Here is an 18,070-nt window from a genome sequence, read left to right as displayed (position 1 = left end):
GGTGGTGATATATTACTTATTTTTTGAAACACTGGACTCAGTATATTATTCTTTTATTTAGGATTTCTGCATTGTCATAACTTTCATGAGATATTTTGGGCTATAATTTTTCTTTCTTGTAATGTTCTTGTCAGGTTTTTATGTCAGGGTTATGTGGCCTCAACACAAGTTGTTCATTCTTTTTCTATCATCTGGAAGAAATTCATGGAAAAGTTAGTATTATTTCTTTCTTAAATATTAGGAATAATTTACTGATGAAGCCATTTGAGCCTGTAGTTTATTTGTGGGAAAGTTCTTAATTATGATTTTGATTTATGCAATAGATTAAAGACAACAGAAATTTTCTTTCTTACTTCCCAGTTTGCCTTTTAAATCTTAAGAATCACAATATTCCAATACAGAATACACAGAATTCTTTATTTTTTAGACCAATTTTTTTTTGAATCTTGAGCTACCATGGTAGCAGTAGCACAAAAATAGAAATTCTAGCATAAAAAAACTGGCACACATTCACATAAAATACTTCCCCATTTCAGTTATAGATGAAGATAATTAAATGGATATTTCACACTCAATAAATGAAAGACAAAGAAAATAAAAACTTTTCATGTGGCTCTTATTAATTTTACATTAACTATCATTTTCATGCCATTATGATTTTCTCTTACTATTTGTAGTAAGAGAAAAAGAAAGTTGTTTTCACACAATGGAATACTGTTTGGCAATAAAAAAGTAATGAAATTCTGATACATACTACTACATGGATGATTCAAAAAAACTTATCCTCAGTGAAATAAGCCAGACACAAAAGAATACATATTATTTTAGTCAGAGAGAGAAAGAGAGAGAGAGAGAGAATTTTATGAATGCATGAGACATGAAAATCCTTATTTTTTCAACCTTGTTAAATGGATAAAATGTAAACAGCTGCTGAGAAATCTGGTAAGATGAATAAATTGGCATACCTCCTTTTGGGTGTAAGTGGTTTTGGTTTATAAATGCTACTGTGTATTTAGTTTTCAAGCTTACACTTTTACCAATTAGAAAGTTAAAATGATAATCAATTTAAACCTTTTTGACATGCAATATTTTAACATCTCTCCAAAAGTCTGCAATTTTTTTAAATTATGACAGTCAGTATCTGTTGTTTTATGACTTAGCAATGGGCATATAGTGGATAATATAACATTTATCTTAGATAGGATTGCCAGAATTAAAAATTTTCCAGTGCTATCTCATTATTTTTGCAATATAGAAATTTACCCAATACTGATTATTCAACAGTGATCATAAAATCATTTCAAATATTTCATAATTGAACAGTTTTCTAGTATTTTTCAATTCCTAGAATATAATAATTAGAAGTGCTTTGCTAATAACTAAATCAATGTTTTTAATCAAGTTAATAACTTAGATAGATTCCAGGAGTGAATACTTATATAATAACAGGTAGCAATACCCAATATAACTTCAGCATTTTCTCTTTTAAATGGGTTTAACTTTTTAACCTAAAATGCACACTAAAAAACCAAACACTACAAATAGCACCCATTATGTTACTAGGGTCAACACTAAATGACATCACTATAGATGACATAAAGTGTTGCCTACTTGTTTTTTAGTACTACAAAAAAAATCAGACTTGCAGGGAGTTCAGAGACCACTCAAATGTAAGTCTTACTGCCTGTATATTTCATATAACTACTAATAACCTAAATAAATATCATAAAATTATAGTGTATAACTTCTTTAAAAGTGTTTTCTAGTTCTTACAAAGCCAGGAATGTTTTTTAAATGCATGGTATAATTCCATATCAATGGCAAGTAATTAGGTTATAGAAATTAAACAGAATTTATTTAGCAGAATGTTTAGCTCATAGGCACACAGATAATTCAATGCATTACTCTCAATCAAATTCAGTATGCAATCTATAATAAAGTTAGCAAGTTATAATTTATGTGTTGAATTTCAAACTCATTTAGTTTTGATTATATCAACCTAATAGTTAATTTATGGACTTCTATTCATGTTTTCACTTTGTTCTCCTGCAGTGGGCCTGACAGAGCCTCTTTTAGATCCCTGCCATATTCCTTGAATGAGTAGACACAACTACCAATTCTATGTAAACAAATTCTCAACAAATCCAGGACTTTTTCTTCTATAAATATCATTAGTTCATCTTTGGTTGAACCCAGCATCTGATAAATTCACCTGGAGTGTATATATCTATCTATATAAATAGATATCTTTTTCTTTTCTCAGACAAAACATTAAGGAAGCAATGGCTGTCTCTGAATCAAAGTGGATAAATAGAAGAAAAATACTGTGCTTGTTTTCCTCATTTTTCTCTTGCACTCAAGATGGAAATAAGCTCAAACATGAATCTCATGGGGTGGAAACAAATCTTTGGAGAGACAATAAGATATCCAGAGATGAGAACAGGGAACTTAGAAAAGAAAACAAGTCCCTCCGGGGGGAGAATAAAGCCCTTCAACGAGAAAACAAAGTCTTCCGAATGGATAACCAGTTAATCAGGGAAGAGAACCAGTCTCTGAGACAGCAAAACCAGATTCTCTGGAAGGTTAAAAGCATGATTTTAGAGAGCCAAAAATCATCTGGGGAAAAAGTCAATGCCTTGAACACAGAAAGAAAGTCTTATTGGCAACAGAATCGAGCCCTGGAGGCCCAGATCAACGCTCTCAAGGAACAGGAGAAAGCCTTCCAGAATGAGGCAAAGGCTCTTCGGGAAGAAGTCAGGTCTCTCCATAAAGAGATCATGGCCCTCCAACACCAGGAAAAAGCATTCAAAATGGAGGAACAGGCCCTGATGAAGGAGGGAATAGCCCTTAAGATGGAAGAGCAGGCTCTGTGGAAGGAGGAGCAGGCTCTTCGTGAGGAAAACAAGGCTCTTAGAGAAGAAAACAGTGCCCTTCAAGAGGAGAAGGATGCCCTTCTGGGGGAGGCTAAAGTCCTTGAGGAGTGGAATAAGATCCTTCAGGGAAATAACAGCAAACACCATATGCTTGCTGGGAAATGCACAATAGTACAGTAGAGCAGGGGAAGTGTGACTTGAAGATGTAACCAGCAAACCATGAAAATCATTGACATTCCAGAAAAAAATTTAAGCTTCCAAAGGTGAAATACTGTTGTTGAGATCAGAGTCAAAAGTCTGGAAATTTACAGTGCTCATTATTTCATCCTGGAAACTAAATAAAGTTTATGAAAAGTCAAAAGGGAAATTGTTCTTTAGGTTTATTTAAATTTTAGATTACTATTATTGGTAAACTATTTTTGAAGGCAAAAGATGTATCAGTCAAAACATTTGGCACTTCATGGGCAAGCTGAGTTTGCTCTTCACTTTCAGAGATGCTGGGTAAATATCATGGATTCCTCTTCTAAGAAATTAAGAGCACAGAGGAAATATTTGTCTTAAAACTTGCTTTTAGAACCGTGAACAACACAGTGAGTGTTTTGCATTTTTGTTTCATATCTATTGTGAACAAAGATATATTATAGAAGAAAATCTCTTCTGCCTCTTAAGCTTACTCCATTGATCTTCTTGAAGAGTAGCACTAAAATAAGAAGTTAAAGAATATATGATATTACAAAAATTAGTAATGAATGAGTGTTCACGGGATTCCTCTCTTTTTCTTTATTTTTCCTCTCAATTATTTTCCTCTGCCTCTTGCTTGGAGTGGGAGTGTGTCACCTAATAAAGCATTAAAGAGGCATAAGAGGGAGTTGAGAAAAAATGATTCTCCAAAACTACAATAGGGGTTTTGGAGCTTAGAATGTGAATCTGTGAAGCAGTTTGTAGTCAATGAAAATTAGGGAAGGAAGGAAAGGATTTTGCAGAAGTGTTAATATTGATAATTGATCTATCTAACCCAATGCTTTTCTTTAAAAGTAATTATTAAGAAAACTGAGTCACATGGACTCAAAGATTTACTAAGGCTATATGTTGTTGCAGAACAGTAGATTACAAACTGCTAGATGGCTAGTGTCCTTATTTTTTAATCACTGTATATTTTGAACCCTTAATACAGGATAAATATTTAATGGGCTTTTATTGAATAACAGAAGCCATACGTCATCATGATTCTTGTCTGATGTTGAGGTATGGGGATACAAAAATGTACAGGAAGAGACTCTCCCCTACCCCACACCGTGCTGCTGATGGTTTTACTATAAAGCAGCCACTCCTGAAACAAGTCAACATGCATTTTTTGAGCACCTCTAATGAACAATCTACTAAGCTATACACATACATTTAGGGATGAAAAGTGAAAAGAGACATGTAACCTGATTTTAAGAATTTCACAACCTGTAGAGGAAGGTAAATATTTAAACATGGTTACTTTATTCCTTAACAAAGTCCATCTGCCTGATATACAGTTCAACCACTGTTCCACAGCACTTAAATAGACACCGTTTAAATAAAACGATTCAGCCTTGGGGAAGCTTAAAAAGCAAATTTATAGACATGTGGTTGATTGACTTGTAGCCCAATTGGTACAAAGTAAGCCCTTATCACTGTTCCTACCACAAAAGGAGTGGCAGAATCTTGTAGCCAGGAGCCAACTTTAGTATCTTAGGATTTGTGAATATGCCACTCTACTACCTGTAGGTGATTTTGAAAAGTTGCTATTCACAGGAAAGGGTCCTTGCTCTGGAAATGCACTGCTGCAGTTTTTAGGAGGAAGAAACGGTTTATTTTTACTCTTCAGTGATGAAGTCAAGAAGGGTGGTGCCCATGGAATGGATACAGTTGTCAGTGACCCCTCTCAGCTTGAAAGCAGACATTATTGCATCACAGTTATGTTAAACTGAAGGCAGAGGACATGCTGATCAGAATTTGTCTCTCCAATTTGAATTCAAATGCTGAGCTGAGGATCATAGTACTTCAAAGAAATTTTGACTAATATTTTAGTGTACTGTAAAGGTAAGAAATTATATAACTAAGGAATGGGTTAAAACAGAATTTATGTTATCATTCAGCACATTGTCCATGATGTTTCACCTTCACAGACCAAATTTTTCAGTTAGCATGATATTTATGAAATACTATACAGAAACTATATTTTATATCCCATGTAATAAATTGCATATATTTAGGTGTACATTAAAAAGTTTTCATACATATTGTTAAAACATGAAATTATATGTAAAAGAGAGAAAATACTTTTTGAATGAAAAATGGGGTATTTTGATGCTTATAATGCAAGAACAGTAGTGTATATGTTATCTGATCTTTCTTTTTTATTTCAAGAGCTTTATTAAGTAATTTTACCAAATAGTTTGGATAGCTAGGTTTCCAGATATGCAAAATCCTAATCTTAAAAGAGTTCCTGTAGCTTTCCATTCTTCCCCAATCAATTAATCCTATCCAACAAATATTTTAATTTTCCTTTATATACAAAACATTGTACGTGCAATTCTAGAATATATGAAAGTGAGCAAAACATTGCTTCTCTCAAAGAGTTTGCATCACAGCAATATAACCATAACACAAGGCTACAAAACAAAATACAAAAAAGTTTAAAATATGTACGTATTATATTATTATGGAGGTTAGAAAGGAGTATTTTTACATCTGATAGAGGACAAGGAAAGGTTTCCTTGTAGTCTGGGCCTTAGTAAGTAAAGAAGGAAATTATAGGAAAAATAAAATACTAGGAAAAGTCAGGAACTATCATTGAGTTTGCTGTTGGGTTGACTAATCTTAAGGGAAATAAAATTTATAAGCCTCAAAATATGTATTGGGGATGTATTTGGGGAGTTCTTCAAGAACAGGTAAATGAATTTGAACTTATTTTCCTAGAAAATCAATACAGATTAGAAGTTGTCTCCAGAGTGAGATACTCTTATATAATTTAAGCAGTAGTAGTAAAGAAAAATATGTTCTCTGAACTTCTTCCCTATTATTCTTTGATTTTCATATCAACTTATTTATTCAAATACTACCATTCATGGTTGACCTTCTATATGTCAGACATTGGGCTAGTTCTTGATACACTGAGGGAACAAGGGAGAAAAGGCCCCTTCCATCCTGGCTTCCAGGAGGGGTGGTCACCTGAGGATCATCAGGATACCTGGTGCTTCCAGTGGGATTGATCTTCCTCCAGGTCAGCATTGCCCCTCCTCCACACCAGTAAACAGTGGCTAACGGCGGGAGAGAATATTTGCATGGATGCTACAAATATCTTTTTAGACTGTATGTTTGCCTTCCAGGTCTAAGATCATTTGCTATGTTCCATTTATTCAAGTCCCAGAAGTCCCCACCTCCCAGGTGCATACTTTTTCATTTGATTTGTACTCCATTTTGCGCTACTTATCATCTAATCTATTAGTTCCAATTTCACATCATTCCCTACCTTCCTGAAACTTATTTTATCAACGCACAATATCCTCAACCTCTTTTCTGAGAGACCCTTTTGTCATCTTAACCTGGATATATCTCAGTGATATTGCCTTCTCTCTATACCTCTCAGGTGAAGGTTTTTAGGCATCAGCAAGACTGGAGCTAGAGTTTTCCTCATTTCTACACTGCGTTTCTGTAAGTTTTATTCTGTTTCCTCCTTCAAAAGATTCATCTCCAATAAAGCACATGGTATTAGTCTATACTGCTTTTTGTCCCATGTGTCACTTTATATCCAGACTCTGTGTTTATTCTCATTCACTCATTAAACTCTTTGGAATCTGGCTCACTGTCTTCTCCACTCCTACTGCTTTCATCATTCTTTATGACTTCAAACCACAAGTGAAAGATGGATCCAGAAATGTGCCCTTCAGTTCCTTGATCTTAACTACAGAAAAACACTAAGAGCACCTCAGGCCCCAACCTGTGGTAACATCCTAAAACTTTTGTGACTGGCAAGGATATTGTCGCAGAGATCTTCACATTCCCACTTTCTGAACATACTTCCTACCTCACTTTCTCTACTTAATACAATTCATCTAGAAATCCAATTTATTATTTCCACCTGACTATTTCTTTGTTATCAGCCCTCATATCCTCACTTCTCTCCTTATCCAGCTTAGATTCCATGGTTCATTATAACATCCTTGCTAATGCTCTATATTCTTTTGCCTCACTCTTCACTGCACTCACCTGAAAAATCCCCAACCCTGAGTCACTGTAAAGATGTGCGTGTCTCATGCTTTTGCCAGGACAGCTGAACATGGGCAGAAGAATTGCTATTACTAACACTTACAGAGATGGCACTATATGCTAAGACTTTCTAAGCATTTACATATATTAACGCACTCCATCTTTACAAAAGTCTAAGTACTGTCATTATTCCCATTATTTCTTATCCCACTATATTTCCACAGATGAGGAAATAGAAGCCCAAGAAAATATTGACATTTCCAAGATTGCAAGGGTGGTTTATTACAGAGCTTGGATTTGAATTCACGTCATCTGACTCCAGACAGGTCAACTCACCCTGTACAATATCCAGTGTCTATGCAAAATACTAAGCATTAGCACTATAAAAATCACTCAGAATGCAAATGGTGACTCACCAGTGCCCAGCAATCCTACACTTCTGCCTTTCAATATTACTAGATTTCAACTTTTCCTTTCTCCACTAACTCTAATACCTCTCATATCTCTCTCTCTCAGATGATAGATTTCTCCATGGATCCCTAAGAAAATATGAGTTATCAAGGAGAATTATGACATAATGACTTACCATAAATACAACTCTATCTACTCGGTGCATATCTTCCTTCCTATTGCAAGGAAAATGCATTTGTTCTTTCAAAGATTAACTCACCGCGTGTGCTCAGGATTTTCACCCTGTGTTTTCCTCTCAAGGAGTTTATTTTGATTTGCATTCTCTGACATTTAACACTTTAAAATAATAGCCAGTCACTTTAAATTTTAGTCATTCTAGTGGATGTGATGTGGTATGTCATTGTGGCTTTATTTGTATTTCCTTGATGACAAGTGATGTTGAGCATATTTTTATATGCACAATGGTCATTAAAACATCTTCTCAGGAAGTCTCTTTCAGTTATTTTGTTCATTTTTATTAGAGTGTGTGTCATTTTCATTGACTTGTAAGGGTTCTTTAAATATAAAGAAACATAAAGTGTGTCTCTATTTTAGACACAGGCCCTTTGACAGATTTGTGTGGCAATTATTTTCTCCAGTTTGTGGTTTGCCTTTTCACTTTTTCAAAAGTGAAAGTCGAAGAAAACATTTTAAATGTAAAGTACAATTTATCCATTTTTTTCCTGAAAAATGTATTATATTTATATCTACTGTGCCTTATTAGCAGTTGGATGTTCTTATTTTGAACTATATACTTTTGTCCAAGATATATGGATTTGTGATATTGCCTTCTTCTGGAGTGTACATCTGCTTGCATATGTAAAGACTGTGCATAAGAATAAGCAACTGGATTCAGTGAGCTTCAGTTTTATCAACACTAAATTAGAGGTATTAACAGCTAATGTCTATTGAGCAGGCTTATGATAAGAGCATTATAAACATTATTTTATTCAATCCTATAATTAGGTACAATTACTATTCAAATTTTTTCAGAAAAAGAAATTGAGGCTTAAAAGAACAAATAACTTGCCCCGATATAAATGGCTACAAAGTAGCAGAGGAGAGATTTGAACTCTAGGAACAATCAAATAGTTCCTGCTTACCTCACAAAGATTTCTTAGAATGATCACATATGATAAATGTGTAAAAGTGTTTAGGACTTTGTAAATTTTCCTTTTTCCTCACTTGCTGTGTAACTATGCTTTAGAGTCCATCATGTTCCATTCCAATGACAGTTTAAATTTTTCGGGTCTATCAAGTCCTTTCTTTTTCTCTTCACTTCATATAACTTCCCGATGTTTAATATCGTTTACACAATTAGGAATAAATTTATGCTCAATTAATTTAATATCCAATTTTGAACCATGAATCTTGTCCAGGAAATCATCAACAATTCCTTAATATTTTAGTGTTTTTTTTTTTTAATTAAACTAATAAGACCATTGTTAGTTAAGAAGGAACAATGATTTGCTGAGCCCCTATCTGTAGGGACAAACCAGGAACCTATTATCACATAGAGGAGCCATCAATGAAGATATGTCTTTTTAAGGGGATAGCATCTAATAAATATTATTTTACAATAAGTGATATCTAGAAATATTCCAGAGCTGAGTAAATCTTGGCCCCATTCAGATTAGGTAATAAGCTCTCTAGTTCACTGTAGTCCCTATTATGCCAACCTCTACTTAATCCTGGCTCATGTAAATAATTTCGATTACCAACCCCTGTAGGCCTCTCCATTGCCAGAATCGCTGTGAGGATAAAGCTATACCAGCTGATACCTTTGCTTTTTGAAGAAAGTGAGAGAAGACAGTCAAGGACTTGGTGTGCTGGAGAACCTCCTCATTCAGAGCACCATTTAGGTAACCTGAACTTGGCCACAGTGGAAGAATTTACACCAGGAAAATCAGGAAATACTTTAAATTAGGACTTTTTCTTTCCCTTTTTACTTTTTTTAAAAAATTTTCGTAAAGTCAATTGTCAAGCATTTTACTTTTCTACCATAGTCAAAGTACTTGAAAATTGCATAAAGAAAGAAAACATAATAGAATGTATCAATTGTGTATTTTATATAAATTAGATAATTTTGTCCTGTTGGTTTCAGTTATTCATAGCATTAAGTATCTTTCAAAGAAATTTCACAGAACATTATTGATCTACCACTTATCGACATGATTCACATTTTAAGCAGGAAAAGTCAAGTAATAATTGAAACAATGAAGCAAGCCATTTTCCTCCAAAAGACTATTATAATTATTTTCTTTGTATTATTGCCTGTTTAAAATATCTGTATAACTATATAAGAATCTTTATTAATATTTTACAGAATATGATATAAAATAGATTTATTATATAATTTTGCTTGTGGAAATGAATGAAAGTAATTGAAAAACAATATAAATAAGTTCTAGAAGAAATTGAGCATGGCTCTCCAATTATTTTAAGCTCAAGACAATATACCTTATATTCAGGGAATGTAATAGGCAAGACAGCAATCTTGAGAAAATGGCTCATTAGGGGTCTCCGAAGGGAAATCATTGTGTAGTTAGGGATGCTAGGAAAATATTAGAGCTGTCTGAAATTATAGATTTTGTACTGAGGGAGTTGAGATAAACCAAAGTAAATTCAGACTGAAAAGCACCCCCCAAAAACCATATAATTGGATGAACAAAGGACACAGTGTTTTAAGATGTTTATTTTGCTAAATAAAAAAGTTAACAATCACTATTCAGATAATTTTGGTGTTATTTCTGAAAAATTCACTAAAGGAATAAGAGGTTTGCTTAATAATACTAAAGTGGAATGTTTGATGTCACCTATGATTCTGCTCCAACCATTAATTTTCCAACTAAAATCCCAGGTTATATTTTTGAGGCAGTTAGTTTACACTGATAGAGATGATTTCTGTTCGTTTTAAGAATACTGAGCAACATTCAGTTTATAGAAACTATCACTATCATCACTGCATAGAGAATTAAGTGAATATGTAAAATTTATTAATACATTTCTGATTTAGATTGATTGGAATATAAAGGTAGAGATAAAATTTGAATCACTGCAACATAATACCAAAACAAATAAGACATAAAAGGATCTCTAGAAACTTTCTCCATAAATATTAGGAATTCAATTTCCCAAGCACAAAAGTTGTAAAAACAGGCTTATTTCAACATCACTCTGTGTGTTCACTCCAGTTTCTCTCCCACACTAAATCTGGGCTTAACTGCAAGATTTACTTTGACCAAAAAGGTACTAGAAGGTAACTCAAGCAGAGCCTTGCAAAAGCCTTTGAATACCTTCACTTGTGTATTACCACTTCAGCAGTTGCCTTGAGAATACTCCTGTGCTATTTTGCTATAAACAGCTGACATGTTGAGCAGAGCCAATTCCCATTAAGCATCTCATTGGAGGCCAACAGCCATCTGACTCACAGACATGCGTATGAGTCTGTCTAGACCAGAACAACCCAGGGGAGCCTAGCCGTAATCATCAACCCACAGTCCTGTGAGCTAAATAAATGCTTATTGATTTTAGTCACTGACTTTGGGGTAGATGTTACACAATCATTGTGCATCATTGAGGCAATTAAGGCTACAAATATTTGATTAAACTAAATTATTTATCCTGTATTTCTATTATATGTTCTTTATTTACTTGACGATTATAGGACAAATTTTTCTTCTATATTATTTTCAGGGCATTTTCAGTTAACTAATGAAATTATATGTTTTGTCTTGTACATTTATAAAATTAATGAAATAAATTTACTGATAAATTAATTTCTTTACATAAATGATTTTATTAAATAGCAAATGATCACAGCTAACTGAAAACTTCAGTGATACCACCATTTAAAACTATTAATAAAATGTTCAAAAATTAATTTTGGTGATGAATGCACAACTATATAATGGTACTGTGAACGATTATACGCTTTGTATGACTGCATGGTATGTGAATATATCTCAATAAAAGAATTAAAAAAACTATTCACAGGCTGTTAAATTTACATGAAAGAATAAACACTATATTATTACTGGATGAAAAATTTCAGAAGGATACATATTATTTCAAACTGAAGGCAAGGTAACATGTATTACTAATTGCATGCATATGGCAAGAGAGAAGTACAAGCATTCAAATAAATTCTAGAAAAAGTAAAGAAAAAATACACCTAAATTGTATTTCTCATCTGAATTTCCATCAGAACAATTCTGATAAATATAATCTGAAAGATGATTTTCAGACTCATATAAAAGAAATCAGATGATCTAAAGGAGTCAGCATAGCTATATAAAATTGGTGAATTAGCATTCTCCAGAAAAACAGAACTTAGAAGATATTTATATATAAATATTAAGAGATTTATTGTAGGAATTTTCTCATGCAACTGTGAGGATTGGCAAGTCTGAATGACATAGGGCAGAGGCCCCAAATTGGGAACTTGATGGTGATGTTGAATTCCCCGGGAGAAATCATAAGCTGGGAACTCTAATGTAGGTGATAATTAATTCCCAAGAAGAAGCTGGCAGGCTGTAGTCAAGATAAAAATTATTTCTGACTGCTAGAATAATCAGTTCTTCCTTTGAGGCCTTCAACTGATTGGACAAGTAGACCTCTCTGTTTGCTGAAGGCAATCTTAGTTAATTGTAGATGAAACCAGCCATAGATGCAATCAACTGAGTGATGTGTTAATCTGTCTATGAAATATCCTCACAGTAGCAATCAGGCCAGTGCTTGTTTGACCAAATGCTGGACACCATAATTGAGGCAAGTTGACTCACAACTGGGTTCTTATAGACTAGCTTCACTTCGTTTTTCTGGCAGAGAAAGTCAGTTTTCAGTAGAAACAAGGTAGTCTATCTCTTACCTAGTTTTGAGTTCTTTGGATGGCTGCCACACCTCACCATTGTCTTCCACAGCAGCCTTTAGTCATGGGCCCCATAGTTCCTAACCTAATTCTGACCTTTACAGTCAACTGCAATCACTATGTTTCCAAGTACCCTTTGCTGGAAGGGTATTCAAGCCTCCATATAGCTTTCTATATTATGCGGAGTTCACAGTCAGGCCTGGGTGCATATTGGAAATTTAATACATGAAGTGTCATATAATATTGGATAAAAGATGAACTAGTTATTTAACTCTCACAACAGGTTATTACCTGAGAGAAAATGAAGTTTGGTACATTGTACACTTCCTGTTATCTGTACCACCAAAACTCAACATATTTGTGTATAGGTATGTATAATATCTAGGTATCTATACCTACATCTGTATATAAGATATGGATATACTTTAAGGCATATTAGAGATCATAGCATAACAAATAAAGCTATAACATTTTTACGAGATGCCATCTTAAGGAAAAAAGAATTTAGAATCTATACAGAAAATGGTTTATGGATTTGATTACTTAAAATTAAAAGGGGAAAAAAAAACTCCCTGTCAAAATTTACTAGTAGCACAGTGGATACACTCAAAGACTGGAAGAAAAAAATTGCAATGCACATACCATAGACTTGATTAATATTTATCCAAAAATAGCTACTGAAATTAACATGAAGAAGACAAAGATCCCACCAATTAAAAACTGAAGAAATATGAAAGGAAACTAAACATTAGATGTTTTCCATCCCTGATAAGCCACTCATGTCTGAGTTTGGTGTACACTTTGCATAATGTATCTAATGTTTCTAAGAGATGTTAAGTAATGGCCACCTTTTAAAATCAGCTTAGATTTTCATTACCCCATATTTCATTATTTAGAGAGAGCTAAGATATTTACTTGTTCCCTTTTCAAGCTGGTCATGAATTCCCAAAGTTCCAACATGCCTTATACTAGAACCCACCAGAAAATTGTTCTATAAACCCACAACTTCTCCAGTAAATTTACAAAATCCTTGAAAAGAGTCAGAAATATCCTTGCAAAGAAGAATAAAAATATTTGAATATCTTCTTAACTAGCTTAATAGTTATATCATCAAAATAATGATTGATTGATAATAATATTAGAAAAAGTTTGTAAGTTGCTCTTTTCTGGGTTAGGAATCAGTAAATTGATAATATGGCATTAAATTTAAAATTATTCAAAACTACAATTATCAGTAATATGTTAATGACAGAATAAAAATTCATATACTCAATGGTAAGCATAAAAGAAGGAAATTTAGCATTGGTAAGTTCTATTTAAAACATATAAAAAGTTTTAACTATTTGTAATAAACTCAATATGAATCAGGATATTACACAAATTCCCAAAACAAAGTTATAAATAGTAATGAGCACAGAAGGCAACCAAAATGAGAGAAAATATAGTTGCAATCTTAGCTGAACAGTCACAAATGTATTTTTTTTTTTTTTGAGAAGAACGTTATAAGAAAAACAGAGCTTAATAAACTAGAGTCTGCTTCCAGTAAATGTTAGGCAGAAGGATGAGGAAACCTGAAATCACTTCATTTGACTGAAGAAGGTAGAAGTTTTTCACCTGTAAGAAGAGATTTGTACAAACAGTAAAATGTCTTCAAATTTGAAAGAATAAATATATATTTTTTAAACTATGACTCTAAAGAGTAGACATAAAAATAATGAATAAAAACTAGAGAGAGACAGATATCAGCTCCTTTAGGAAAAATTTGATAGAGTTTATCTATCTGAAAGCCAAATGTGCTGCTAGAGACAGTATTGAATTCCCATTACAGAGGTCATTCAAAAGCAGGTGTGACAATTACATAGGGGATTAGTAGAGGGTACTGTTTAATGGAGGCTTTGAGACATTGGATCGAATTTTGACTAGAAATTTCCTAAATATTCTAACGGATCCTCCTGATCAATGAATTTGCTTAGCTCTGGTGTGTTTCCTTAAGCCACTGCACAAGCAATTGCTGCTGGAGTGGCTCAACAGAAATTAGGAATTATTATTATTATTTTTTTTTTTGAAAGGAAGTTTCTTGTAATCACCAAAATAGGTAACAGTCAAAGGGAGAAGAGGAAATCATATTGCCAAGAACAGCAAAGTTGAAATCAGGAAATTGTATTCTGAAATCTGAGATAAATGCAAGTCCCGTAAAAGAGAGACCAATCTTAAACTTTAAAATCAGGGTAAACACAAGAATAAAGTATAATCAAGAAGCCCAAAACAAGGGGAACAAATGTAGAAATTCATGACAACTGTGCAGCAGAAATACTCCAGGTTGATTTTAAATTGTCAGTTAATCAGTCCCAAATGGGGACATTTGTTTTAAAATTTACATGGTGAAGAAAATACTAAGATATCTCCTGTGCCAGTTTGGATCTATTATGTCTCCCAGAAAAGCCATGTTCTTCAATACAATCTTGTAGGGGTAGATTTATTAGTCTTTTGATTAGGTTGGAAACTTTTGATGAGATTATTTCTATGGAGGTGTGGACCATTCAGGGTTGATCTTAATTAGATCACTGGAGTCTTTTAAAGAGAGCCCATACAGAGAGCAGAGAGAACAAAACGCCCCAAGAGAAGCTGAGAGAGACATTTGGGAGACGGCCCTTGAAAGCTAACACTTGGAGATGCTTAGAGATGCAGAAAGAAGGACATTTGGAGGTGCTGGTCCTGAGGAAGCTAAGAGAGCTAAGAAGCTAAGTGAGGAAACCCCAGATGCTTAGAGAGAAATGCCCTGGGAAAACAAGCAGGGATGCAAAGAAGCTGAGAGGAGCTAAGAGAAACCCAGAGACATTTTGGAGAAAGCCATTTTGAAAAGCAACCCCTGAGCAAAGAACAGGAGATGCCAGCCACATGCCTTCCCAGCTAACAGAGGTGTTCTGGACACTATCCTTGTTCTTCAGTGAAGGTATCATCTTGTTGATGTCTCAGTCTGGACACTTCTATGGCCTTAGAACTATAAATTTGTAACCTAATAAATCCCCTTTATAAAAGCCAATCCATTTCTGGTGTTTTGCATGATGGCAGCATTAGCAAACTGGAACATCTTCCAACTCAATGATTCTAATTTTAAAAATTTTAATTGAAAATGAATTTATATACAGTTCAAGCAGGAACAAATACAAAGCATTAGTTTTCAATCTGCATGAAAATTGCTGCAAACTTAGCAGCTTAAAACAAGGCACATTTATTATCTCACAGATTCTGTGGGTTCAGAGGTCCAGGCATGGAAAAGAGTAGCATCCTTTGCAAGGCTGCAATCAACATGTCGGCTGGGACTGGGTTCTCATCTGGGGGTTTGATTGGGTAAGGGGCCACTTCAAGCTCACTCAGGCTGTTGGCAGAATTAATTTTTCCTCACAGCTGTAGGACTCTTGACAACTACTTCTTTAAAGCATTAAAGGAGAATAAGACTCTCAAGAGTCTGCTAGCAAGATGAAATCTTGAACAATATAATGTAATCATAAGCGTGACATCCCATCACCTGTGCCATAGTGTACTCGTTGGAAGGAAGTCACACACACTGCCTGCACTCAAGGGAAGAGATTATACAAGCATGTGGACACCAGGAGGTGGGGATAAAGGGAATCACCTGAAAGTCTGTCCACCACATACAATAAACTTAATTTTACCTACTATGACTAAATTTAGAAAGAAAATAATCTTAAACCTGTGAGACATATCTGTGAGAAGACTCATTCTACTACCTTTCCCTAGAGAAAAATCCTCTCACACACATATCACACCAAAATAGGTTGAAGTTATTGATCAACGATTCTATTGGAATACTACATGCATAGCATTGTTTCCTACATCAAAGAAACACAGAAATAATATAAATTTGAGAAATTGCATGTGAAAATCATTATAATGTGGCAGAAGGTAAATATTGGGAAATTTTCAAACAGGTACTAGAAACTGAAATACTTGGCTGTCAATTCAGAAAGCCATTTAAAAGTACTTCTTGATCAAGCATACTTGACAGAACCCAGGAGGTAATGTAATGTATTTTACATAAGACAATATTTTTCATTTTAGTTTCATTAGCTGCATTTTGTATATGCGGAAACTGGGGCCCAGGAAGGTTAAGTAATCTCCCTAGATCATATACCCAGTAAATGTCAGAGCCAGGATTAAGAGAAAGACTGACTGGCTCTCAATCCATGCTTTTAGCCACTACCCACTGCTGCTAATCTTGTATTAATACAAAACTACTTGCAGAATCTTAGTGACAAAGACTTTATTTCTCATGCACATAGGCAGACATATGAACAGTTATTTAAAAATGCATTATTTTCTTTATTTTTCTTCCCAACCAGGCATAATAATCCTCATATAGACCCTAAATCACACGTGTCTTTGAGGACATGGTTGAGAAATATCTTTCTCCTCTTCAGAATTCTCACTCTATACAAAAGTTACTAAGTTCATCAAAACCAAGGTGAGAATATTTTCAGTTATTTTCTTAGAAATTATCTGTCTACAGACACGAGTTACGAGGAGTTTTAGGATTTTCTATGTATGATTCTGCAATGACTCAACCGCAAAATCTTGGCAGGATATGGCCTTTCAAAATAGGCTCACTACCTACAACTGGCATTTAAGTTCATAAGTCTTTCAGCAAAGAGAAAATGCAAACAGCTTGAATCAGAGCTGCCTTGAAATGAAACAGAAGCATTTTTCTTTTGGTAGGGGCTATTATTTAAAAAGATTTATTTCTAATTATTTTAGGAAAAATTCTATGTCATAGGATTATGTCATACCTTGTTTCTATAGCACTATCATAATATACATGCTAAAATTATCATAAATAATTCTCTAGTGGCTGATGTATTTTAATAGTATAGTAGACAATACAACAACACAAAGGACTTACTAAAGTAACTATAAAAAGTTTAACTTCAAATGATTTCATTTAAGAAATATCTAAGACTACAATTGTCTGAAAGTTAATAACTTTTAAAGGAAACATTTACCTTAAATACAGTTTGGGGATATAGAGAAATAATCAGATCCTGTGGCTCAGATGGCAGCAGCTCTTGTATTTGTAACTGAGGAAGACCAAGTTTACCTATCGTAAGCTGCGGACTTCTCTCCTAGCATACTTAAGAGGCTGACTGCACTATCAGAAGAGGAGAGCCCCAGTTGGCAGGTTACTCCAGCTCACTTCTGGGCAATGGGAACTTGCTGCTGGTTGCCATTTTCCTGCCCTCCCAATTATCTGCAATAGCATGTCCGGATGAATAAACCAAGGAAAAAGGAAAGAGGGTATTCAAGCTCCCAACTTAATCCTAAATACCTCTTTGGGAATCAGTACCGCTGTGAGGAGTGCTCCTGAGCCAGCTGTGAGCCCTCATGCTTTTCACTATTTGGAGCAATTAATTCATAATTTTGCTGAGGCACACTCTTTAATATCTTCATCAGTTGTAAGGCTAAATGATGGAAGTGAGTTACTTTGCCAGTAAATCTCACAGATTTCCTATATACATCTTTACATCACTTTATCCTTCTTAATAAAAAAAATGTATTTTCTCTTTAATTCTCACAGAACCCTATAAATTGGGAGGATATTATATTCTAGTTTTGGCATATG

At 34.1% G+C, this 18,070-nt stretch overlaps 1 protein-coding gene across 1 annotated transcript; it reads left to right on the top strand.

Annotated features, from left to right (window-relative positions):
* The first annotated feature begins 2,282 nt into the window (after positions 1 to 2,282).
* Positions 2,283 to 3,053, top strand: LOC119506871 (coiled-coil domain-containing protein 70-like). The gene has a single exon (XM_037799920.1). It carries the CDS (start codon positions 2,283 to 2,285, stop codon positions 3,051 to 3,053), a length of 771 nt encoding a protein of 256 aa, XP_037655848.1.
* Positions 3,054 to 18,070: the final 15,017 nt, after the last annotated feature.

This window comes from Choloepus didactylus, chromosome 12 (genome assembly GCF_015220235.1).
Source record: "Choloepus didactylus isolate mChoDid1 chromosome 12, mChoDid1.pri, whole genome shotgun sequence".
Lineage (NCBI taxonomy): Eukaryota > Metazoa > Chordata > Mammalia > Pilosa > Megalonychidae > Choloepus > Choloepus didactylus.
This window is presented reverse-complemented; position numbering and strand designations above follow the sequence as displayed.